The sequence below is a fragment of the Falco naumanni genome, chromosome 5 (genome assembly GCF_017639655.2).
Source record: "Falco naumanni isolate bFalNau1 chromosome 5, bFalNau1.pat, whole genome shotgun sequence".
Classification (NCBI taxonomy): Eukaryota; Metazoa; Chordata; class Aves; order Falconiformes; family Falconidae; genus Falco; species Falco naumanni.
Window position 1 is genome coordinate 28,028,545 of NC_054058.1, and position 25,564 is coordinate 28,054,108.

Genomic DNA, 25,564 nt, shown 5'->3' on the forward strand with positions numbered 1-25,564 from the left:
GCTGTACTGCTAAGCCATTTATTTTAATAAATTAAGTAAATACAGCTTTTCTCATATCCAACACCACCTTTGGAAGAACCTGCATTTCATAAACCAGCAAATAAAGACCAGGTATGTGTCCAGAGCAGTTTCTGGGCTAGTTTGGCCCAAAGCACAGACAAAAAGTTGTCAGCCTCGGAAAAAGGCAAGAGCATCCCCACAATTCACCCCACGAAAGCCCCAGCTCTCATACTTCATATTTAACTGCTAGTAACTGATGTGTTAACCCCACCCTGGATTTACATCATCCCTTTGGTAGAATAAAACCTTACCGAATCAATGGGTTTTGGTTAAAGGTTACGCACACATGCAAGGCTCAACAGTCCCAGGGTCTCAAAAGCCTGACTGTTGGTGCTGACCCCTGCTCTTTCCCCACCAACCCAAAATGAAACACAGAAGCATTTGTTGTAAAATCGCTCCACCGCAGGCACACAGAGCAGGGACTGTGCAGGCAGGGTGCAAACCCGAGGTGGGCTCCCCGCTGGAGGAGAGCTGCGCTCCGTTTCCCTTTCAAACGGATTTCTGAGGCTCTTTCTTCCTTCAGCACAGCCTGTCCAAGGCACATAAACAGAGAAAGTGACACTCTTCTGAGCAGAGGGAGGACCTTGGAAACCCCATCTCATCGCCCTGCAGAGAAAAAGCAATAACCTCAGCCCCCCCCCACCCCTCAGCAGCTCCCCGGCAGAGCTCCTGCCTGAGGCGGGGGCTGGCGGGGGTCCAACCCGCCTGGATACCGCGCCAGGAGCCTGCAGCTGCAGGAATGTCTGGGACTGGGCGCACGCAGCTTTTTTTAATTGCACGCTTCTGCTTACACCGTCTCAGTCTGTCCCGGCTGGGTATTTTTGGGGATTGGGTTTTTGGGTTTTTTTTGTTTTGTGGTTTTTTTTTGTTTTTTTTTTGGGGGGGGGGGGGCAGGGGTGGTTGTTTGTTTTTTTGTTTTGTTTGTTTCTTTCCTGCATTATGCTTTTAAGTGGATGGGGAAAAGGAGGGGCAAAGGGAACAATTGTAAGGCAGGCTATTGCAATGGCACGTTCCCCTGCCTATTGTTAGACTCCAGACTGGATAGCTACAGTCTTATCTTACCCTCATTTTTGTGTTTGGGTTTTTTTGGGGAGTTGAGTTTTCTCTGTTGATACTGGTGGAAAAATTAGAGCTCTCAGACAACAGAAATCAGAGCAAAGAAAACTGATGGAACACATTTCAGAAAACCCCAACGAGCCTGAAAACCCAGCATGTGGGGAGGAGTGTTATAAGGATATCAAGCTATGAAGCATACTTTGGCAACCTGTCTTTTACAGCTCAAGAGGCTAAACACTGCCGATATGCAACAGATGAGAGCACATCTTGAAAACTGAGCAAGTCCTGGCTAAGTCACACACAAACTACCCAGATATACCAGTTCTATCATGAAAACTCAGATTAAGCACAACCAAGAGGCACGTTCCAACTGCAATACCGAGTTTAAAGCCATCACACCAGGTTTCAAATGCAAAAGGAGTACATAAACTTGCAACCTCTTACACCCTGACCTTACATCCTATCTGTTCCACCAAAAGGTGCAGTTCAACTCTCTCAGCCTCTTTCCAGTATCCTGCAGCATCAGCACTCCACACAACAGAGCATTACCAAGAAAATCCTAGTGTTGCTGTATCACTAGGAATGTTGAGATAAAACTTTTAACAGGTATAACCCGCAGAAATCTGTCCCTTTCTGCCAGAAATTGTGTTGGATTATTATTGATGTTCAACAGAAGTCACCATCCTTCCCAGAGGTCACCATTCCCTCAAAGAGAACAGCTTGACTCCATGTCTGCTGCTCCAATCCAGTTCCATCAAAATGGATTTGATGTCTAGTATTCAAGAACTGACACAGACCACCCTTGACAGAGCAATATGAGGGAGCTACTCCAGGTTCGGTTATGCTAGCAGCTATAAAGGGGACAGCCGAAGGTCTAGCATTCCCAGCAGAGCATACCTAACTAAAGCTGAAGTCACTTGTTAATTTCTTGCTGTCTCTCCCTAAGGGCTATTCATGCCTTATTTCTGACCTGTCTGCCTGATCAGAAAAACCTCAAGAGGTCTGCTAGGTTCCACAGCTTGGTAAGAGTTGCTCGGCAGCAGCCCTAGCATCGAGCCCAGCATGATTCAAGCTCTCCCAGGAAAGACAGAATTTTTTTCTACGCACCTCTCAAAACTGCATTGCTTGCAGCAGCAGCCTGCCTCAAAGAGAATTTCTTCGCCGACTGGGCTGCATACAAGGTCTGCATTTTAGCAGTAGCACTCCCCCAAAGTTTGATCCCTCCAGCAGTCTTCCATTACAAAGTCATCGAATCCAGAAGATGCCAAAGATGGTGTAGTTCTGCTTCATGGGGAGTGGTGCAAACACTATCAGGGTAAAATCTACCCAAATCCTGCATAGCTCATTCTTGTTGAGAACAGATGCTCAGCCACATCTGCTTACAAACCTACCACCTGCACGAGCACTACCTCTGCACCAGCGCTGCTGTCAGATGAAACCAGCTTCCACACACAGGGCTGCCTATGTCTGCTCAGGCTTCGGCTCCCACCAAAGCAAACCAATTAGTGGACCCTGCAAACAGGAGTATCACTTGATCAAAAGGAGTTTTCTTCCAAGAGAAAAAGCCACATCAGTGGATGAGAACTTCACAGGAGATGTCCTTGTAGCTACTGTCCCCTGCAAATAGCTCTGCTCCCTTTACAGACATTAAGAATGATGCAATTCATGATTTAATTGCAACAATTAGCCCATTCTGGCTGAGGTCAGGTCCACAGAACTTCAATGAAGTGAAAAATGCACTTCCATTAAGAAAATAAAGAATAATACCCATGTTCTTACAGCAGATCTTTTTGAACAATATGGGCAACTCTTCATATTCCATAAAACACTCCACTGAGGCATGTTAGTATTTATTTCCCAGATAAGGCAATGCAAGTAACCTCCGCGAACTAGAGCGATATTTGGCATTGGAAATGCAACAAGAACTTTAGCATTCCTGTACTGGGATACACAAATCTACCTTTCTGTATGTATAGGCTGGAACACAGATGTTCCATCTTCAGTCCCAGGAAGAACCAAAACTTGTATAGAGAATAGAGATCTTTAAAGGTTCCCCGCAATGAATAAATTCTTCTTACATTCATGGGATGAGCAACTTGAGCTCTGACAAAGATCTCATGAAAATTATTTGTGTGCAGACATACTTTAAAGACCAATTTCACTGAACTGTCATCCCATGATCATGAGGGGAAAAAACCACAGATTTGTTTGGACAACTTATCCAAGTTTGCACTGTGCACTTGTATCTCCAGGGTGAACTGATCTTCCTTAAGACAAAACTGTGTGTTTCCCTACCCTTATGAGCTCATGAATCAGCCTGAAACACCTCAGACTACAGTGCACACTGATCAGGACTTACTCTCTCACAATGTTGCAAAAACAAAATTAAACTGTCTAGTAGGATTTTGCAGGCTACTTACCACAACCCTGAAATCCCCAATGGGTGGAGCAGTCAGAACTGTCATAAATCAGCAGATCAATCCTGCAGGCTGTATTTACAAGACTACCACTGCGAGCCCTGGGGGGGGGCATCAGAAATGCTGTTTCCTCCAAAGCGGGCACACGCGTGTGTCTTGGGACACACACACATGACTATTCAAGCCTTCCTACTGAAGGGCACACCTGTTTCTGGCAGATGATGTTCCTAGATGCCATCAAAAAAAGACAACACTAGGTGGCAAACACTTTATGATCGCTTATGATCACCACAGGCAGCTTCAAACTGAAGTATCTACTCACCTCCAGACTATTTTCCATCTGTCAGACACAAAGAACCCGACCTGGTTCTTACTACAGAAACAATCCAGACATGCTGAAGCAATTGGAAAAAAAAATTCAGCTGAGGTTCTTTTGGCAAGTAGCCTGACCACTGCAGTGCTTTTTTCTGGTCTTCCATATATAGTTGTGTCAACGGCAGTAAAATATTCACTCAGCCACCCTCCCATAGCCAGCAGAGCCTGTAACCAGCCACCCACACCACAGATGTACTCAGAAATAATGAATCCCCCCTCCCTATTGACACAGCGTAACAGGCTGGGATGCCACCACTGCAGCCAGGGTTAGTGCTCCAGCCCTCTCACAAGATACCAGATTTTTTTCTCCCGAGTAAGGGAGTAGTAGCTATGCAATGCTTAACAAATAAGGCAACCCTCTTGGATGGCAGCTTAGGTTCAACAGCAGCGTACTTCCGTGTTGTTCAAGCTCACTGCAGGACCAGAGCTGGCTGGCAACAATCAAAAACTCGTAACAGGAATGATTTTATTTTAACAAAAAGTTATTAATTCACATTTTAAGCAGTGCATATACAGCGGTAAATTGCAAAGTATTTCACACTTCCATGTTTTCTTCTTCACATATCCTTCCATCTACCAAAATCCCACAATATTAATGAGCAAGACCTTCACCTTCCCTTCTTGCTATGGATAATCATAACTAAGCAAAAGATGCACCTTCCACTTACAGCTTCCAAAATTTCTTAAAGTTATCCAAGCACTAGAATGTTTAAATACTGTAGTTAACACAAGTGCCACATTCTGATGTATTCTGCTCTGGACTGTACATTTCCACCCTTTCTCCAAATTACAGAAATTGTCTCCAATATACTGCACACCACCACCAAGAACAACACACCAGTGGACAGATCAAGGCTTCCTGCCAAGGCTGAGTGCACTCCTATCCCCTGGTGAAGAGGGAATCATCTTGTGATGTTTGCATCACTTTCTGGTAAAGGCACGTTTTATCTTCCTTTTCCTTTAATGCTCCTTACCCCTTAAACCCACCCAGAATCTCAACCAGTGTGGCTGAGCCCGCTTGCACTGTACTTTATCAGTCAGCCTTCAAGGAAAACAAGCAACACAGACTTTCTAAAGGTGTCTCCAACCAGCAGGCCCAACTTTCCAAAGTGACATTGATACACACAACTGTATGATGTCTGCCAGAAAAACATAAAAAGCGGCACAATTTGTAGATAAAAATTATGATACTAAGTCACAGGTTCATCACACATATACTAGAAACGTGGAATAAGAAGAATCCAGCCTCGTTTTATTGTTAACTCCTGTTTTAAATGGGATTGCAGCCAGTTGCTACTTCCTTAAATCCTTTCCTGGTCAGTCCAACTAGTCTTTATTAAAAGTTTTAAGCTATAAGTCCTCCTTGCCATTTTTTTCCCCTCAAGTTCAGTCAGACTGTTGTCCAGTCCTTGCCTTGCCCTTCAGTCTGAACCCCCTAAGAGCCCTCCAGACTTTAATTCATAAAGGGAGGAGGTTCTCCTATTTAAAACTTAATCGGCAGCAGCTGGCAGGTCGGGATCAGATACATGAAAATTTAACAACATAAGCTCCACAAGACAACCGATATCTACCAGCGAGGTAGGGAGCAGAAGTGACACCCTTCTGTGGTACAGCCTTAAGCATCCTCCTGCAGTGCATGGTTTCTAGGGCAGGAGCTGGCTGAAACAGCACACGTTGCTCAGTTTCTTTTCTATTTCACTCTGCCCTTCCCTGGACTCCCTCAGTAAAACCTACAGATCTATTCTTTCCCAATAAAATACTAGAAGCCCTTTTTATTCCCCAGAGTTGTTACACTTGTACCCTGCCATATGAGCCTGTCCACCTGTTTGAGAGACGATAACAGAGAAGAGACTTAAATGGAGCAGAGCTGCTCCTCACTAAAATTATAAAGAATATTTTATAACCTTGTTTTCCCTCACTGTCAGAGAGGGATGGAAAAACTCTCTCCTTTCTCCCTTCCTCCCCCAACCTTTTTTGTTTGTTTTTAAATGAACACCACCAGGACAGAAATATTATTTGCTAAAAAGAAGAATCTGAGAAGTTAACGCTGAACTTGAGCATTTAAATATACCGTCTGTTGGTACACTGCCAGTAAGGGCCTAGCATAGAGGCCCCATCGTTCACTCCCTAAGCAGGCAACATCCCTGTTTGGCTTGGCTCGGCTTCCTGAAGCGCTGCGTCACTAACTGGAAACAGGCAGGTTTGCACAAAGCTGCCAAGAGGAGGCTTGGAGGAGCAATGCAATGTGAGCACCCCGCTCAAACCAAGCCAGGGACAGAGGACACTCAAAGAGCTGGGTCTTTGCTGGGTCCCCAGCTAAACTAATTTGCAGCATGTTCTAGGAAAAGGGATGTAGTTTTTTGCCTGTGTGTTTACTGACATAAGGCTGGGGCTTGGGTGTCTCTGTGGATCACAAACAGGACTGCTGAGCGCCATGGTTAGGAGCCTGAAAGCACTGGTTACATTAATTGTGCCCCTGTACTTTACAGAAATCCTTGACAATCTGTTTACAGATATGAGAAGAAAACCATGACAGCTATCTCCTCCCTGCTGCTTCGAGACACTGCGCTAAGCTACATGGAACCTCAGGGCTATTTATACACCAGGCCCCAATGCCCTCCACAGTCCCAAGGAGGAGATCAGCACCTGTATGGGTACAACTTGTCATGGGGAAACCCCGCTCCTGTCTGAAATGTTTCAAGTATCTCTGCTTAATGTAAGAGCTCTGAAGCAATGCATCACACAGACACATTTTAGATAGCCACAGTGCTACCTTAAAGCTCACAGATGCTGCAGCATCTGCTAGTAACCGAGCTTTTGAGAGCACTGTTTTCCAGCGTCCGCCCTGCACAGCCTTTTCTCTTTGATATGTGTTGCAGACCACTGAAGTCACAGCCTGGTCTGCATACAACTTGTTACGCTTCCTTGCCCCATTTGCCTCCAGGTTTCTGCACACCCCTGCTTGGTCCAAACTTTCTCTGACATCTGCCCACTCACTTCGGATCATCTCCCCAAGCCTTTGACTCACATTCTTCCCTGCCGCTACGACTAAACTAACAGAGTGCAGCCTGCCTGGCTCAAACACCAGACCTCTTGTCGGAGACCTACACAGAAGAATTAACTAAGACTTCTGGGGCACTGCCTGAAAGCACCTTAGAAGGGCTCAATTAAGAAAGAACATGTAATCAAAGGAAGTCCCCTCCAAGGCACTCCAGCAGTACACTGAGAAGAGAAGTCAGGGGCTTTTAAAAATCACTCCCTGTTTGTTAGGATAGGGGTTTGCAGGGGAAAGCTTTACACCTCACTTCTGCTTTAATTTCCCTATTTTCTATTCTGTGTCTTGGCCATCACCCAAGTGTCCAACTCCCCAGCAGCTGCTTCAGGGATGAAGGCACCAGCCTGGAGCAGCAGAACTGCCCCTCCACGTGGTTTCTGTACAGGCACACCTAGTCCGCGCAAGGATCTGTTCCTAATCTGCCAACCACATGCTGCAGTGCCTACTGTTGCAAGGAGCTCAACTTCCACTACATATGCCAAGCAGAAATGAGATAAGGCAGTTTTGCAAAGATAAACTTGCTGTACATCAATCACAGAAGGAAGCTAAGCACACATTCAGGCTACAAGCACCCACAGTGGTTTAAGGCGTTCCATGTCTTACTTTATTGCTCTGCTGCCACAGGTTATCTTTCTGTAGCAGAATGGCAAAGGCAGTCACAGTTCTCCTCCGCTCCACAAACTGACTAGCGCTGAAGGACCAGGGTTGCTTATATATTCTGTTCTCAGCCAGGTCTGAGTGGTGACTCCCAGCAGCATATGTAGCCTCAGCCTCCCCTGGTAGACCCAGCAGAGCCTGACCAGCTTGACAGGAGCATCAAGCTGAGGAGCTGCATTCCCAGCCAGATGTGTCATCAGTGTCTCTCCAGGAGGTACCCGGTGCTGAGGAGCAGCTCAGGAAGCGGTGACTTCACAAGCACAGCAGCTCCCCCCTGTACCAACACATCATAGGCACACTGGGAGCTTTATGCCAGAAGGAGAAGCAATGCTGCTTTAGAAAAGCTCAGCACTCTCCTGGCAATCGCTGTGTTTCCAATACAGCCTTTTAGACATTTTCAAGCCACATCTGCTGTCCACACTATACTTGAATAAAACATTTTTCCTGCTAGCATATTCCAAAGAAAAAAACAAAACAGCACTACCACCAGAGACGGTTACGCCATACCATGGAAGCAGCTTAAGGCAGCATCTTTTGTCTGACAGATACCTAAATACAGAGCATGTCAAGGAAGAAAAATTACTCACCTTTCCCAAATGCCCTGGGCACTCTCCTCCTCCTCCTGTCTCAACCTGCACGCTAAAATTAAACTCAAGTCCCCTGTAAACTATGAGAAGACTGAACCTGCATCACATGCAAAATAGCAGTCTCATTAAAATGTTGCAAAAGTTCCGGATAGACATTAACAACATAAGGCCTGCCACAGGCAATGGATTTTAAGCTTCCTCCAGCTGGTAGTGTAGAAAAGCACAGGCTTGTAGTATTGTGGCAAAGGAGGCAGAGGAACAGCACCAGTTTAAAAACAGCACCGTTTAAAAATGGGTAAAAGTCAGTACCATTGGTATAAGCAGGACCACACCAGCCACCACCTTCCACTAGCTCTACCTTTAAAATGAAAGTTAGAAACTTTCCTTTTTTTGTATTGAGTATTCATCCTGCCTCCTCATACATTTAGTCTGTTGGCTTTTCCTCATCCCTCTTAATAACTGCTTTACTTTCTTCTTTTCCTCTGCCTTCTTTCACTTGCCAGGGCTGAAGACCCTGGACAAACTGGCACCAATCAGGTGTGTTTTAGCCAGTCTGTCCCAGACAAGAGGTACAGGGAATTCAAGGCCATCTTTGGTACTCAGCTCCAAGTGGGAACATACCTAAAGGTGGCTTTGTACTTTGGGACTAATGCTTTTTTCTACCAGAAATCTTACCCTTTCCTACATGCCTTGTGCGCTGTCCCCTCCTATATGCGCCAAGTGTCGTCATGATAAAAATGAACAGTTCAAAATAGCTTGAAAAGATCAAATCATTTCTTTAAACTTCACTGAAATACACGCAGTTCAGGAGAATGACCAAATGCTGTGATGCATTTGGACAGATTAAAAAAGTCACATAATGTTCTGCCTTGCAGGATCTCTGTATGTTCTGCTCTGCAGTATCCAGAGCCAAGAGGGCCAGCAATAAAGGTTTATACCATTTAAAGCTAGAAAGGGCTACGCAACCCTCCTAAACAGACACTTCCACATGTCCCAATCCACTGTTTCCCTTTTATAGGGTCTAATAATTTGTCCTTTGTTGAAATGTAACTGCAAGAAGAGAACATGTGTATGCTACAAAGATTGAGAAACAAGCATTTTTTCCTCAAGTCAGGTGTATTTTTAGCCTTTTTTTTGGTTATGCTTTCCAGCTCGTCCACATCCTTTTTTAAGGGTTCAACTTCAGGAGCTGGACTCTATGTAGTAGCAGTGGTTTCACAAACACTGTATACTGAGGTTAAATAGAGACATTATTTTGAAAAACGCGGAGATTTTTTTTAATATTTTTCCTTCAGAGTCACCCTAGCAGAGCACATGGAGTTGCTTGTCTATCTGAACTCTAGACGATTTTCCAAGTCCTGATTTCAATATGCATTCACTCGTCTTTTCAAAGGTACAGACACATTTTTTATTCCTAGACACATAACTTTACTTCTGGATCATGGATGAAGACATCGATAAGCCTCCTGTCTGGCACTTTTTTGCAGAACCCAAAAAAATCCATCCTCTGACACCAATTGTCCGTTAACAACTACTTTGACTCAACCCTTTCATTTCACACATTTTGTGGTATGATTTTTTTAATCAATACAATGAAATAAATATCCAATTACTTGCAAAGTGTCTCCATTTACTTCATTTTTTTTCACCCCAAAGAATGCAATCAAGTTTGTCTGACTATATCTGCTTTTCATAAAATCCTACCTACCAGGGTTAAGTCACACCTGTATCCTCGCACTCTAACTGTGGAATCTTACAAGGTTCCATGTATTTTTAAACGTTTGGTACGAGTATCCCCAGCGCATAGCTTTTCTTTCCTCCCCTTTACTCTTTCTTAATCAATTTAATGTTTTCAGACATTTCCTCATGATGTCATGATTCAACAAAAATCAGAGTCAACAAGCCAAACTTCTCCTCTGGGAACTTCCAGCCTATCTGGATTTCCAGTTATCCAGGTTTGTTGGTTCCAAGAAGTTTTGTAACCCGATTACTGACAACAGTTAATTTTCATACCAACACACAAAAAAGTCCCCTTTCTACCCTTACGCTTAACATTTTCTTTTCCCCTTGAACACTCAGCTGACATCACCAGCTCCTCTCTACCTCACACTGATTCTTTTTTACTCTTCTTTAAGCTGTAAGTATTACTTTGGCCAAAAAGTGAAAAGGTATTTTCACAGGACATTAGCGGTTTAAAAAAGAAATAACATAATCATAGTTTAAAATTCATAATCCCCTTCACAATAATGATAATTTTATTCCAAATACAATGCTCTGAAGGGTTCTTGCTGCGAGTACAATGACATTCATTATCTCTGTGTTACAAGAACCACAGCCGAAACCAGTTTTCAGACTCTCTATTCTGGTACTGATACCGAAAATTACATTATATACACCATATGAAACTGAGAAAGAAGCCTAAATAATATTAATGTGAGCTTAACAAAGTGTTCTGATTATATCACTTCCACATCCTCTTCCAATCACCTGTCAAAGCAACACACATTTAATGTTTTTAATCTCTCCTCATAAACCAGCTACTTCAACCACCTACTTTTGCTGCTGTTCTTTGATTTCTCCTAAATTAGCCTCTCTTTCAGATATCCAGGTGCCAAGAACTCATTGCAAAGCCCACAGCTAAACCGTAGCATACTGACAGCTACACGTTCCAGGTTTCCATGTATCACCCCAAACTGCACTTTTCAACACCTTACACACCAGTTTAAGTGGCAGTAGCATAGTTAGTTGGCCTTCCTCAGGCACAGCCCTGGCTCCTTTGATACACAGGCTTTACAGCTTTCTGCACTGCATTACTGCTTCAATTGCCTTTTCCCTTGGCCTTCAGCAATGCAAGTTTCTGCAGATTCTTGTCTGTATTTCCAACCTCCTTTTACACCTCAAATACCTGCAAATTTGAAACAGAATCAGACTCCAGAGGTTCCTTGCAGCTCCATCCCAAATACCGTATCATATAATGTCCCTCTTAAAACATCAAAGCCACATCTTAAAACCCTGTAGGTTTTTTTCAGCCCCAAAACTAATCCTGTCAGAAAAGTGTTTCAAACAAGGTACTGAGAAGAGGGCTGCTGTATGATTCTCTTCCAGACTTTTTCATCGAAGCTAAAAAAGATGTTCTGGATGTGAAATGCCTTTAATTTTAATTTTTTAGAAAAGAAATCAAGACATTCACTGCACAGTGTTCAAGGTCAGTGCCGCTTTTTGATTGGTTTTGATCTTGCATACGTGTTTGTAGTTAAGAAAAAACAGCAACATAAAGTCCATCTTTTCCCTGTGGTTTTGCAATGCATTTCTATCAACACAACAAACGAGCAACCGCAACAGGGAAACATTCCCAAGTCTCAGGGCAGAATCCCTGCTGTTGTTCACCAGCGGAGAAAGATAATAGCCAATGGGAATTCAGCTGAAATTTTGCTCTGAATTAGTACAGCTGAATGAGAAGCCACAGGTCACCCTTGGCAAGTACAAAAGTAAGGCTTCTTTTTCCTCTTCTAGAGCTTCTTGTAAGCGACAGCATCCACTAAAAGCCATGAGGCGCAAACCAGCTGAATAAAACACAGAACTGCAGAAGCACCAAGGCATAAGAAAGAGACAAGTTCTGCATTCAGAAAGCTCACGCCCCAAAACCAGCCAAAGCTCACTTCTGCCATGACTTTTTCTTTAGAGAGTCATGCCCGAGAGGTGCCTTCCAGCTGCCTGGGCATCCCAAGGGCTGAGCTGCAGTGCAGCACCCTTGCACATGCAGAGCCCTCCGGCAGCTGCAGCTCCTGCCCTGCCTGGCTCGCTGGAGACCTGCTGTCATTGCTTTGATAACTGTGGGCAGGAGGCATCCCAAGGAGTCTCGACTTCAGCTCCTTCAGGGGTGCTGGGAGGGAAGGGGGCAGGCAGACATGCACGCATCAGTCTGGAGAGGCAAGGGAGGAAATGCTTTCCCATGAGAGGAAGGGCAGATGGACCCCAGCCAGCCAAAATGGTCATCCCTAGGGAGCCATCAGTCCCTGCAGCATTTCACCAGGGAGCGCAGGATGCATTAGGGCTGTATGCAGGCAGGGTCAGTTTGGTTTTGTTTTCTTCTTTTAAAAAAGAAAATAAAATCTATGCTTTATGCCTGATCTCTGAAAACAGTTAGCAGCCTGCCCCAAACACTACACTAGTCCCAGCCCTGAGTCATGGGCACAGCTGTGTGGGGTGGGGGCAGTGGAGAGGAGGGGAAGGGAGCTGCTGCACTGAGGAGCTTGAGCAAGACATACCATCAGTGCTGATGACTAGGCCAGTTACACCCGTGATGAGAAAGACAGATGTTTTGCAGAAATTCAGCCACTGCCTCATATTAGGAGGTTTGAAGGCTGAAAGTTTAGGCGTCACATTTTCCTCAGTCTTCATCCTTTGTGAGCTGGGACAGATCCAAGAAAGCCAGATATCTGGCTGCAAGAAATAACTACCGTCTTGCTCTTGGCTCCTCCTAAAGGTCTCATCCTGTCCATAATATCACAAGCCTTCTACAAAGGCAACAGTCACATCACTGCTTTTACTGAAAGGAAAAGCTGGAGATGCAGATCAGCTCTTCACTGCTCCTGAGTTTTGGTTCTACAAATATTCACACAAATCTCTTCTGTGGGTACCAGAAGCTCCATAAATGAAAATACATGTTTTCAGATAACCCACACAAAATCCAACCATTGCAAGCAGATTACTGAAGCTGACAGAAGAACCTATAGGCCATTGGGAAAAAAGCAGTCTTGGAATAAGCTTCTCATTGTGCACAAAATTTGCTTCAGGACTGCAGGGGTAAAGGAACAGAGACCTGCTTTGTATTCAGGGCTTGGGGTTTTGTTTTATTTGGGGTGGGGGTTTTTGTTGGCTGTTTTTTCAAGTTTTAGGTCTAAAAAACCTCCTCCAAGCTAGTCACACAAACTGCTACACAGGGTGGTCTCTCCACATACCTACAGTTTCAGGGTTAGCCACAAAAAGGAAATAACATAGATAGTAGCCAACCCTTATAGGCAGGAGGTTGCATCAAGACAAACAGCCTTAAAACAAATAGTGTAGGCTCTTACAAAGTCACATCATATGACAGAAGAGGAAGTAGGTAAGGTGCCCAGAATTTTATCAAGAAAATCTTGAACAAAATTACAGGTGCATAAACAAACTACAAGTCTAACACACCACTCTGCACATCATGTGTGCTGCACAGAAGGAAAATGTATGCACAGAAACAAGCATTTGCTCAGGACAGCTGGAACTCAGTTCAGTTGTCCTTCTCCCCATTCAGTAAATCCAAACCAGAACTGCAAAAAATACCCACCAAAGCACTACCTCTATGAAACTGTGGTCATCAGAAAAGTTTCCTAACAAAAGTCAGCAAAACCAAGCAGCCTCAATCATTCAGTAGTTTAACAGGGACATGAAAAACCTGGGGATCAGACTACTGCCTAGCAATGCTGTATCTAAACCTGAGCAAGGCAGTGCCTTGGGTCCAGGACTGTTACGGAAGGAACTGCAGCACAGCTCCAGCTAGAAGAGGGCTCAGGTGGTCTCCATCCCAGCCTACTGGCCAAGCAGGGTCAGCACTAAACTCAGACCAGGTTACTCAGGACTTTATCCAGTCAAGTCTTAAGATCTTTGAAGGAGATTGTGCAGTCCCTCCGGGCAGCCTGCTCCAGCGCCCAGCTACAGTGCCAACAACGAAGCAGCTCTTCCTCACCAGTGTGAATCTCTCCCACTTCAGTTGATGTCCGTTTTCTCTCATCCTCCTGTCATACAGTGCTGTAAAGAGCCTGCCTATTTTTCCCACTCTTTTCTGCAAGCCTTCACATCAGAACATCCAAACTGGAGAAGGAAGATTAAACAGGATACTGTACATCTCAGCAATTTAAAGATGTTTTCAAGCCACCACATGCTTAAAAGTATTTTGTCACAAACTTAAGACCCTGCTCACATCCAAAATCATGGCAGCATTCAACACCTTCAGTGCAGGGCAAGTAACTTCCCCCTCTCTGTTGGGGATTAGCCCATCGCACACAAGGGAACACACACCTTACCTCTGCAGGCAATCTCAACCCCAGCAAGCACTGGGAGATACATGCTCCAGGGTGTCACCAAACAGCCAGGGCTTGTCCCAGCAGAGCTGCAGGAGAGGAGTGGGCCCAGCATGTAAGCTCCAGGTGAGCCACTGCAGTGTATCAGCAATATAGCTCTTCACCCCTACACTACAGGGCAGAGCCTCCACCAACACCAACTCACTTTCCTCCTGCATCTCTGCTCAGGACACATCAGGAAGGATGCCTGAAGTTCCCTAAGCCACCTGCCCAAAGATCCCCGAGAGGTTATCAGAGCAGCCTGGTCTCTGTTTCTCGCCCCATATGACTAACAGATTGCGTGAAAGGACAAAGCCAGCCCCAGCATGGCTGCAGGGGAATGTCTTTCCCTGACAGAGAAGGAAGAGATGAAGTGGGTGTCACATTTTTCCATTAGGGTTTTGCTTGTCACCACAGCAGAGCCAGATCACGTACAGAAGATTGAAAGCCAGTTAGCAGCAGATGGCAAAAAAAAAAAAAAGTGAGTAGTTTCCAAGACACAGCAAAGGCACAGAGAGGTCACTGGCACTATTAAGCTACACATTTGGATAGATGGCAGCTATGGGAGCACCTCTAGTAATTCAGGTCTCTCCCAGTTAACCAGCCTTTCCTTTTTTTCCTCACATTGCCTTTTCTGATTCCCAACTCTCTCTCATGAGAGGGAGCACTCCTTACTTGATAGAGCATTTATATCTTTCCTGTATGCATTTAACACTGAGATATAACTCAGTTTGATAGCTCTCTCTTCTGCAGTTGCAAGCTATGTTTTACAGCTCACAAAGATAATGACAGTCTCTGCTATAAAGAGCTCAGCATCTCAGACTGGAGACAGTGGACATGATGCCCACCTCTGCTACACCTTATTAAACCTCACCACTTCTGACTTGTTGTCTTTACTGTCTATTACTTGCTTAAGTGAGGTGAAAGGGTAACACATTTGCCAGTAAAAACATGGCCCTAAGCCAAGTTTATTTTTCACACGCTGTTTCTTTCACATTTATACAAGAAAAAAAATGTATTGTCCAAGACAGCCTCCACTTGTCACCAACACTCAGCATCATGGAGGGGTGGCACTACCATCAACCAGTCCCAGCATCAGTGCTTCTTTGAGCCTCAGGTCTGTCCATTTCTCTTGCTACATACACATACTCTTCCCAAACAACCCTTTTTCCTATTTATCCCTGAACAACTGCCTCCAGGTATCTCCTTTCTTTCCAGTGACATCCAAATAACAGTTCACTGGTATCAAATAAAACACGCACATGCACACATCAGGATTACATCTAAGCACAACCCATAAAGTCACCCAGACTATTCCCACAGCACATTCCTTTAGGCCAAAATATTGTTCCGCCACCCCTTCCCCAGCCAAATATTCCTACCTGCCCTCTCACATCAGCATCTGGGCTGCTACATGGTAAGCTGCATCAGGAAACTGATACCCCCGAAAGCTAATTTCTTGCAAGAAAGTAATTTTAAAACTGGATGAGTTCCCAGGCAGCTGCCACAACAGCCTGTGGTTACGTCCAGGTGCAGAACCGCACTGTCAGGTCTTGTAACCCAGAAAAAGCACAGCCAAAGGGCATCCAAATAGTACTGATTTTTCATCTCCATGATTCAGAGAGAGATGAATGGGAAGCAACAGCAGAAATGAATGTGCCCTCCTTGAAAAAGCAGATGCAGAGCTCTACTGTAAAAAAAGCCTCTTGGGGACCAATCCAGAAGCCAATCTCCCTTGGAAAAAGAAAGCTGCTCCAAGGAATCTGACGAGTTAAAGGAAGAGCCTTGTAAGCTCAGGGTAGGCAACCAATACAGCCTGTGAAAAACGCCACCACGCTAGGTTAGTCATCCTATCTGACCAGCTATCAGTAGTTACTCGAGTCTCACCCACAGGAAAATCCTTCTCCAAAAGGGAAAGAAGCAGCCCAAGACAGAGAGAACAAGTGGTTGCTGTTTAAACCATGTATTACAAAGCAACAAGAAAACAGCTTTTGGGAATGCAAGGAGGAAGGAATACAGATATCACTAAGGACAGCAGGGCCTGGTATTTGGAAACAGCACAAAAGAGCAGCATCTATCTGCAAGTGCAGAACCAACAAGGTAACTTGCCCGGTCAGCGAGCTACTTTCAAAGGACCATCTCTTCACTTTCAAAGCAACAACCAAGTATCTCAGAGGTACTTTGGTAGCTGAGGCACCATGGTGACACAGACCACGCAGCTCTGGAGGGATGAGCAGCTAGCAAGACACAGCCCAAGCTAGGTGCCTACTCACAGTACTGGGTAGATCTGCAGCCCTTGCATGAGCAGGGCCATAGGAGCCACGCTGCTGACAAGGTACCAGCTTACCAAGCAGACATCCCCCTGGTCCTGCCATAACAAAGATGAGCACAACCATGCTAGCACAGCTCTGAAAAAAAAAAACAACCAACTGTTAAAGGGAAGCCTATAAGCCCCTCAAGCCTAGGGGCACCATCTTGTGCCACAACAGTACAGTCCTGCTGCACACAGTGGCACCTACAGCACTGAAGCAATGTTATTCTGCAGTAGCTACTTTTCTGCCAGACAGCTCAGACACCAAGTGGCTTTGCCAGGTGGTGTTACAGGTGACAGCCACACAGCAAGAAACAGAGACAAGCAAAGAGGCAGTCAAAGCTGGTGGTACGTTGGTCAAAGGCCTCTTTATTTTTGTATTTATTTTAATTTTGTCACAGCTGGCACAAAGATGATCTGATCTCACAGTGTACAAGAAAATGCATGAAGGCAGATTTGCATAGGAGAAGAAATCAAGTAAAAATCACAGAATACTTGGGGTTACCAGGGATCTCTGGAGATCATCTGGTCCAACCCCTGCTAAAGCAGGCTCACCCACAGCAGGTTGCACAGTCACATCCAGGCAGGTTTTGAATGTCTCCAGAGAAGGAGACCCCACAGCCTCTCTGGGCAGCCTGTTCCGGTGCTCTGTCATCCCCAAAGTAAAGAATAATTTCCATCTGAATATGAGGAAAAACCTGTGTCGAAATTTGTGCCCGTTGCCCCTTGCCCTGTCACTGGGCACCACTGAAAAGAGCCTGGCCCCATCCTCCTGGCACTCACCCTTAAGATATTAGTAGACACTGACAGGATCCCCTCAGCCTTCTCCTCTCCAGGCTCCACAGGCCCAGCTCTCTCAGCCTTTCCCCACCAGGGAGATGCTCCAGTCCCCTAATCACCTTGGCAGCCCTCTGCTGGACCCTCCCCAGCAGTTCCCTGTCTCCCTTGAACTGGGGAGCCCAGCACTGGGCACAGCACTCCAGGTGCGGCCCCACCAGGGCAGAGCAGAGGGGCAGGATCACCTCCCTCACCTGCTGGCCACGCTCCTCCTGATGCACCCCAGGGTCCCACTGGCCACCTTGGCCACACGGGCACACGGCTGGCTCGTGGGCAACTTGCTGTCCACCAGGACTCCCAGGTCCTTCTCCGCAGAGCCGCCTCCCAGCAGGTCAGCCCCAGCCTGTGCTGGTGCGTGGGGCTGTTCCTCCCTGGGGGCAGGACCCTACACTTGCCTTTGGTGAACTCCATCAGGTTCCTCTCTGCCCAACTCTCCAGCCTGTCCAGGTCTCGCTGAATGGCAGCGCAGCCCCTGGTGTATCACCTGTATCACCTGCTCCTCCCAGCTCTGTATCTTCAGCAAACTTGCTGAGGGCACCCTCTGTCCCTGCATCCAGGTCACTGATGGTCAGTTGAACAGGACCGGACCCAGTGCTGATCCCCGGGGAACACCACTGGCTACAGGCCCCCAGCTGGACTCCGTGCTGCTGGTCACAGCCCTCTGAGCTCTGCCATTCAGCCAGTTCTCAGCCCAGCTCGCTGCCCACTCATCCAACCCACACTGCCTGAGCTTACTTATGAGGATGCTATGGGAGACAGTGTCAAAAGCCTTGCTGAGGTCAAGGCAGACAGCATTTACCACTCTTCCCTCACCTAGCCAGACATTCGCTCCATCACAGAAGTCTATCAGGTCGGTGAGGCATGATTTCCCCTTGGTGAATCCATGTTGCCTACCCAGATAACCCTCTTTTCCTCCACATTCCTCCACCTGCTTAGACACGACCTCCAGGAAGAGCTGTTCCATCACCTTTCTAGGGACAGAGGTGAGGCTGACTGGCCTGTAGTTTCCTGGGTGCACCTTCTTGCCTTTTTTGAAGGCTGGAGTGACACTGGCTTTCCTCCAGTCCTCAGGCACCTCTCCTCTACTCCATGAGCTTTCAAAGATGATGCTGAGTGGCTCAGCAATAACATCTGACAGCTCCCTCAGCACTTGGGGGTGCATGCTATCAGGGCCCATGGATTTGTAGGTGTCAGGCTTCCCTAAATGATCTCTATCTTTCACAACCAAGGGAAAGTTTTCCTTTCTCCAGACCTTCTCTCTTGTTCCCAGGGTCTGGGATTCCTGAGGGCTGACCTTAGCTGTAAAGACTGAAGCAAAGGTGCATTCATAAACTCCACCTTCTCTGTGTCCTTCAACACCAGGGCACCCACCTCATCCAGTAGCAGGCCCACGTTTCCCCTAGTCATCCTTTTCCTACTGATGTACTTTGAAGCTCTTCTTGTTGTCTTCGACATACTTTGCCAGATTTAATTCTAAATGGACCTTAGCTGCTTTCATCTCATCCTTGCATGTTCTGACAACATTCCCACATTCCACCCAAGTAGCCTGAACTGCTGCAGCTGAAGTCAGTCCATCAGAGAGCAAGAGGGACACAGATCAAATCAAACTCCACACCCCCATCTGGGATCTGCAGCAAAGTCAGGTCAGCCTCCTTCACAGACAGATGATCCTAAAAAGTGAAACTGTTTTAATAAAAAACCGGTCACCCCTTTCACCTCAGGAATAAAGGAAGCTTACTTAACCTCCAGCTATGAAAGACGCCAAAGGGAGTCTTCACAGAACAAAGACCTGCAAAGAGCACAAGTTCCCCCCATCCCTGTAGATAACTTCAGCAACTCCAGACACAGGAAAACCCTGTCTGGTAACACCACGAATGAAATTCCTTTACCACAATTATCACATATGACCTGCTCCACACTTAACTGGCTTTCCAAAGTAAGGAAACATTCACAGAGTATAGTGCAGATCAGCCCACATCCATCAGGAAAAAAAATACTGGTTTTGTACATTAAACACTGGCTCATTCTTATCTACCACACTTCAAAGAGAGTCCCAGGACAGGCTAACATTTTTTCCAGCTCCCCTCGTCACTGCGGATCAAGTACTTCACTATACAGTTACAGCCCATCCAAATGAAACCAGCCAGCAGCTCAGTATCTTTATTTTTCTAATTTTAACTATCAGAAAACGGGAGGGTAAAGTTTCAAAGTATCCCACTTGTGTTCATCTCAGCTTTTAGAGGAACTGTAGATCATTTAGACCCATTACCAGTACTTGACATGTCCCTTGGCAAAGGGGTGGTTTTCTTATTCAAATTTGGGTACACACCAGGTGGGGTGTGCCTTTCAGTACAATGCACTAAATACAACTAGTTCTGCTGTTCAGCAGTTGTGACCCTGACTTTTTCTTTAAATGAAAACCCGTTCTCAAAATTTAACACCACTGCTTTGTACAAAGTCTATATACAACTATTCAAAAATCTCATTTTCACATTTCCCCTTTTTACTGATGGATTTTGGCAAAATCCTTGGAAGTACTGACTTTAAAAATATGTCACCTAGTTAGCTGTCTGGTCCTCCATATGCAGGTGTATCAAGAAGAAAAGAGATTTCGGGAGATTTCAGCTTCCTGGTCAGTGGGCAACAGGCCAAACTCCACTTTCAAATAAACCAAGTATCTCCTCCCCCCTTAAAAACTGATCAAACTCTACTGACAACAGATTTTAGACAGCTACATGCAGCCACCAGAAAACAAGACACAGTCAGCTCCGCATCCATACATGCTGCAGCAACTGCAACTTCTAATTAAATACACAGATTGTAAAAATCAAGCATTGTCATCCATTTAAATTAATTATCACCACTGCTGTACGCCAAAAACTAGAAGCAATCCCTGACAGCTCAGAGACAGCATTTCTGCAGAAGTCATCAGAACACCAAGTAACAGAGCGACCATCATTTTTGTGGCAGAGGAAATTAGTCACAGCAAGCTTCCAGTGAGGTTCAGAAGCTTGTAATGGGCAATTTTTATCTGAGGAAAGAAGGCCGGCTCAAAGTTTCCCCAGCTTGTCTGAGATAATGATCACAACCCTGAACTCCAACACCACTGAACGCTAATCTTCAGGAGCTGATCACTTTGTTTTTGCTGTTGCAGGGAGATAGCAATTTGGTAGCTGAGGCCTGGGACACCTCCACCACTCATGCCAACCTACGCTGCACCCATATTCCAGGGCTGAGCTGCCCACAGCATCACCAGCAACACAGCAACAGGTTTGCTGAGCTCAAACACTGCTCAGACAATGGCATCAGCAATAGGTTATTTGAGGTGTTTCAATTTTTTTATATGAGCTTCAAGTTCAATAGTCAGGCTCTTTCAAAAATAAGCAATTTAGACTACTTAATATTTGAAGTATCTTCTAGTTAACCACTCATCATCAATACACTCAGGACATGACATCTGGGAATTTAGACCTAAATATTTAAGCCAGCCGCTGCCCTGATGTACCTGCAGAGCAGGTGCAGTTCTGTATCTGCCATGCCAAGACCCGAGTCATACTTACATTGAGCTGCATTTTGCTACCATCCAGAAGCAGCAACCAGCTGCTAATGTGTTAAAATAACCATGAAAGTGGGATTGCCTCCTCACTGTTAAATAAGGAGGTTTTACATGTCAAAGGCTCAGAAGAACCAGCTGCTTTTCAGTTCCCATACATCGATGGGACAGGTAGGTGGCATTTCACAGTGTGTTTGTCAGACTTATCGATCTACATCACATCTCAGATTTGTCACTGAAGATGTCCCAGCTGGGCCACGTACAACTGCGGATCAACTCCAACCACAGCTGCAAGCAGAGCTCTCTCGCTCCTAGCCTGCCTGCATGCTACAGGAAGTTAACTGCAGCAGCAAGAAGGTGAAGTGTCTCCAACCTGGCCATGCTTCTGCTCCCTGTGGGTAGTGGCAGACTTTGTGCTTCCTTTCTGCTTGGCTGCCGGGAAAAAGCGAAAGCATATACTAATAATAATGCCTTGCATAATGCCAGCTTATAGTATGACCAACACACAAACATAACAAGCTACAGAGCATGTAAAGATTATATATGCAGACACATCACATATACCATGAACACACCTCTGGGAAATCTTTCAGCTTTTTCTTAGACAGGAAACTAAAGCACACTGGAAAAATAACCACTATAAAGCTATCTGGTATCCAGGTGATTACCGTAAACTATGAAGACTTTTAATGAGCCACCTCAAGGACTGCTGCCTGCCAACACCAGAGCTGAGCTGCTCGAGGTCCCACTTTCTGCCAGCGCAGCTGATGGTATCATAGACAGCACCAGCTGAGTGAGGGAACCGCTCCTCACATGGCTTCAGGTGCTGCTGAAATCATCAGCTGTTAAAGAGAAATGTAAATCCCCAGGAGACTGGATTTCAGCCCTGGTAATTAAGGCAGGTTGGAACAGTTTAAAATAGAGGTCAAGTTTTTAAGCGTATGCATACTTTCACACTTGCGTACTAGCTTCAAATCAACTAGACCCAGGAACAGCCTCTATGGTCATAAAAAGGTTAAAATTTAACTTAAAATACACAAAAGGCAGCTGGCATAGTATTCTCAACTTCGCCTTTCTGCAAACAAGGGTCTGACTGCCACAGGACAGTGATCCCTCTTCCTGCTTGTGAGTTCTCCCCTCCATCATCCTCATCTTCTCCCTCCTCCCTCTCACCAGTTCCGCTCACACTCCTAGGGCTGCATGACTATCCCAAGAAGTTTCCATGAATGGAGATTGGCACATCCAGCTATGGGACACCTTGGGACTGTGCAAAGACCAAGATGCCATAAGGATGACAGCACAGGTGGTGGGCACTTGTGCAGGCAAGGAGCATAGGAGAGTCTTCTCATCACCTCAGTCTTTTCAGAAACAGCCTGCAGTAAGTTTACAGACACTGTACAAACAGCTGGGTCAAACCAGTCCTCCCAGATGAAAAGCATAAGCCAGTAGAAGAACAGATGTTTCATCTAGAGGGTTTGGTTTTTTTATTTTTTAAACTGATTCTATGAAATTTTGGCCAGAGGTAAATGAAGAACTTGTGTTTCATGATATCAAGTACAGTGTTTTCCTCCACATAGCAGGAGGCACTTTGCAAAATAAAAAGTTCAACAGGCAGAAACATATGCTCTCCCCCATCCCCCCCACCCCCAAGAATGTTAATTTCAGAAAACTACCTTTTGCCTCTAAAGATCCTAATACCTCACTATACCTACTTTATCCACAGCATTTAGTAGCTTTTTTTTTTACTGATTGCTTCTTTCAAAAGAATTCCAAAAACAACACAAAAAGATACATTGATTTCATACTTTTTATTTGACTTCTAGACAATCCCTGAAGAAGTCTTAAACTCCTAAAAAACAACCAAAAAAGATCACACAAACAAATCAAGGTAGACTGTCACTCCCAACAAAGGGGGTCATAGCCCAAGTTTTCGCAGACCCAGTTATGCGCTGCCTCTCACAACAAAGACATCATCATAGCATTTGAAGTTTAAAATCCCCAATAACACTTGAAAAGAGCAGAGGGCAAAGCACCACATACCCTGGCTGTCTGGTGGATTGAAGTTTTGTTTCTCAAAATACACTTAAAACCAAGTCCCAGGCTCCTTGAAACAGGGCACAAAACACACATATCCAAGTCACTGCAGCCACAAGTTCAAGCCTAAGCACAAGATATCCCTCAGGACACTAATTAAGAAAAAATAAGGGAACACTAAATAAGAAAACAAAAGTTAAAGAGAGTCAACTCCATTCTCATCACAAGGATCTAAACAAAGCAGGAAGAAGCATGCCAGCACAAACATAAAATTGGAGCAGGAACACTCTCCAAAGAGCCTCCCATTTCTTTCATAACATTCATCTCATTAAATAATGTGTCTTGTTAAAGCAAAAACACATGAAAAAAAACCTGTCTGAAGGAAGAGCTTTCCCTTGCTAAGTGCTCCTTCTAGCTCTTTAAAAAAAAAAACAACCCAGCATAACATATGATTGCTTTTCCCCAGAAGATACACACTGCGCAAGAAAGTCCAAGAATTTTTCAAAGACAAAGAAGCCAAACAACATTCAAAGACAGTCACTCATGCAGCAGGCTCGCTTCCTGCCGAAACAAGGTTTGGAGCTTGTGATGGACGTGATCCCGGATCAGTAAGGCCACTGTGTACTGTACACAGCAAATAAGATTTTCCTTGTTTGCCTTTCAAGACTAACACCGAGATCTTCGCCAGTGCCTGCACACTGCCTCACCACACATCGTGCGGTGGGATCACCACTGCTCCCACAAGAAGAGGCCGGTTCCTCTCCGGGGCGTGACTGTAGTTGCACATCACTCTTAGGTGCAAGAGCCCAAGGCAGAGCACGTGCCAGCACCTGCCAAGCACTTTTCCCCAGGTGCTCTGCTGCATGCCGGCCACCACCACCATGTTACACCGGGTCTCCATCCCATCACGGGCTCAACGGCTGCACCAAGCCTGCCCGCCCCATGCCTCGCACAGCGGGCCAGGAGTCCTGCACACGCCGTCCCCAAGCAGGCCGGCTCACTTGCACCTGGGATGTGCACCTAACACTGCTTTATAAAGCTGTATCTCAGTGCTTGCAAAAAGCTTCCAGGTTAACAGAGGAACAACCGAGCAGACGTAAGACACATTCCCTTGAGACAGCCCTAACTATGCATTCTGCACAACAAAAAAATCTGGGGACTCCAGCTAAAAAAAATCGTAAACAATCAGCAAAACTTGATGCTCTAACCCTTCAGCCATTGAAGCAAGGACTTCACGGACGTCTCTAAGAGACCCGCCATAGCACGCCTTACGGGACAGCAAACTTTTCCAACACCGGCACGAAGGCTAACGACCACCCCTGAGCGCCGGGGTGAAGCGAGCCCCTCGGCTCCCGCCGCCGCCCCGGCCGCAGCCGGCCCCTCCGCCGCTTCCTTCCTGCGCGGGGGGAGGCCGGGACGGTGCCGAGGGAGCTCCGCTTTGGAGCAGCGGACACGGCCGGCGACTCTGGGAGGCGGCCCCGGGAGAAGCGGGCATCGCCGAGGGGGAAGCGGGGCCCCGGCGGGGAGGAGCGGGGCCCGCACCGGGGAAGCGGCGAGGCCCGGGCTGGGCTCCGGCCCGCGGAGGGGGACCGGGACGGCGGGCGGGCCGCGGGACCCCGGAGCTGCCAGCACCGCGCCCGGCAGGAAGCTGCGGCACCCGGGACGGACGAGGCGAGCCGCGGCCCCGACGCCCGCCCGGGGGCCCCTCGCTGCCACGGGACCCGGGCCCGCGGGTGGGGGAGGGCCGCGGAGAGGCGGCGGGCCGGCACCTGCCAGCCGAAGACCTACGGCCCCCGCGCCCGCTGGGACCCCCAGCCCCAGGGGGAGGCCCGGGCCGCCCGACACGACGACTCTCGGCACGGCCCCCCAAACGCGGCCGCCCGCGGGGTCCGCCGCAGCCACCCCACCCCCACCCGCCCGGCGGCTCCCGCCGGGCAGCGGCCCCGGCAGCCGCCTCACGGTCGCGGCCCCGCCGCCTGCCCGCCGCTCTCACCGTGTGGCACAGCAGGGTGTCGGGGTCGGCGGGCTCGCACAGCTCGCTCAGCTTGCGGTCCCAGTGCAGCAGCGGCTGCTCCCCGCCGTTCTCGCACACCTCCATGGCGGCCGCGAGCAACGGGGCACCCTCGCCGGCAGATCCGCCGCCCCCTCGCCTGCCCCCTGCCCACCCGCGGCGCCCGGCTCACGCCGCGCCGCCCGCTCCCATAGGCCGCGGAGCCGCTCGCTCGTCCTCCGCTCCCCGCCCCGCTGGTGGGCCCAACGCCGCGCCGAGGCCGCGTCCCCGCCGCTACCAGGAGTGTGCGGGCACCGGGGCGGGCGGGTCACCCCGCCAGCTGCGCGCCGCGCCCCCCCCGCCCCGCGGCCGCGGCCCGCCCCCGCAGCCGAAGCCACCAATCCGAAGCGCGGAGCGCGGCAGGCCGGCGGGCCGCGGCCCAATCGGCGCTCGGCGCCCGCGTGGCTCCAGCTGTGGAATGTGGGCGGGGGCTCCCTGGTACGTCGAGGCTAGGGGGGAGATCCCCGTGCCCCGCGC

The 25,564-nt window shown here is 47.3% G+C and overlaps 1 protein-coding gene across 2 annotated transcripts in view; it reads right to left on the minus strand.

Annotated features, from left to right (window-relative positions):
* The window catches only part of CREB3L2 (cAMP responsive element binding protein 3 like 2), an 85,555-nt gene extending 60,214 nt beyond the window's left edge, over window positions 1-25,341 (minus strand). The window contains exon 1 of one of the 2 annotated variants that reach the window (XM_040594478.1): window positions 25,031-25,341. In XM_040594478.1, the coding sequence (XP_040450412.1) occupies window positions 25,031-25,135 (105 nt within the window). In that variant the 5' untranslated portion in view covers window positions 25,136-25,341. The remainder of the gene's footprint in view (window positions 1-25,030) is intronic. The other variant, XM_040594477.1, reaches the window with a different exon arrangement.
* Between the last annotated feature and the right edge of the window lie 223 nt (window positions 25,342-25,564).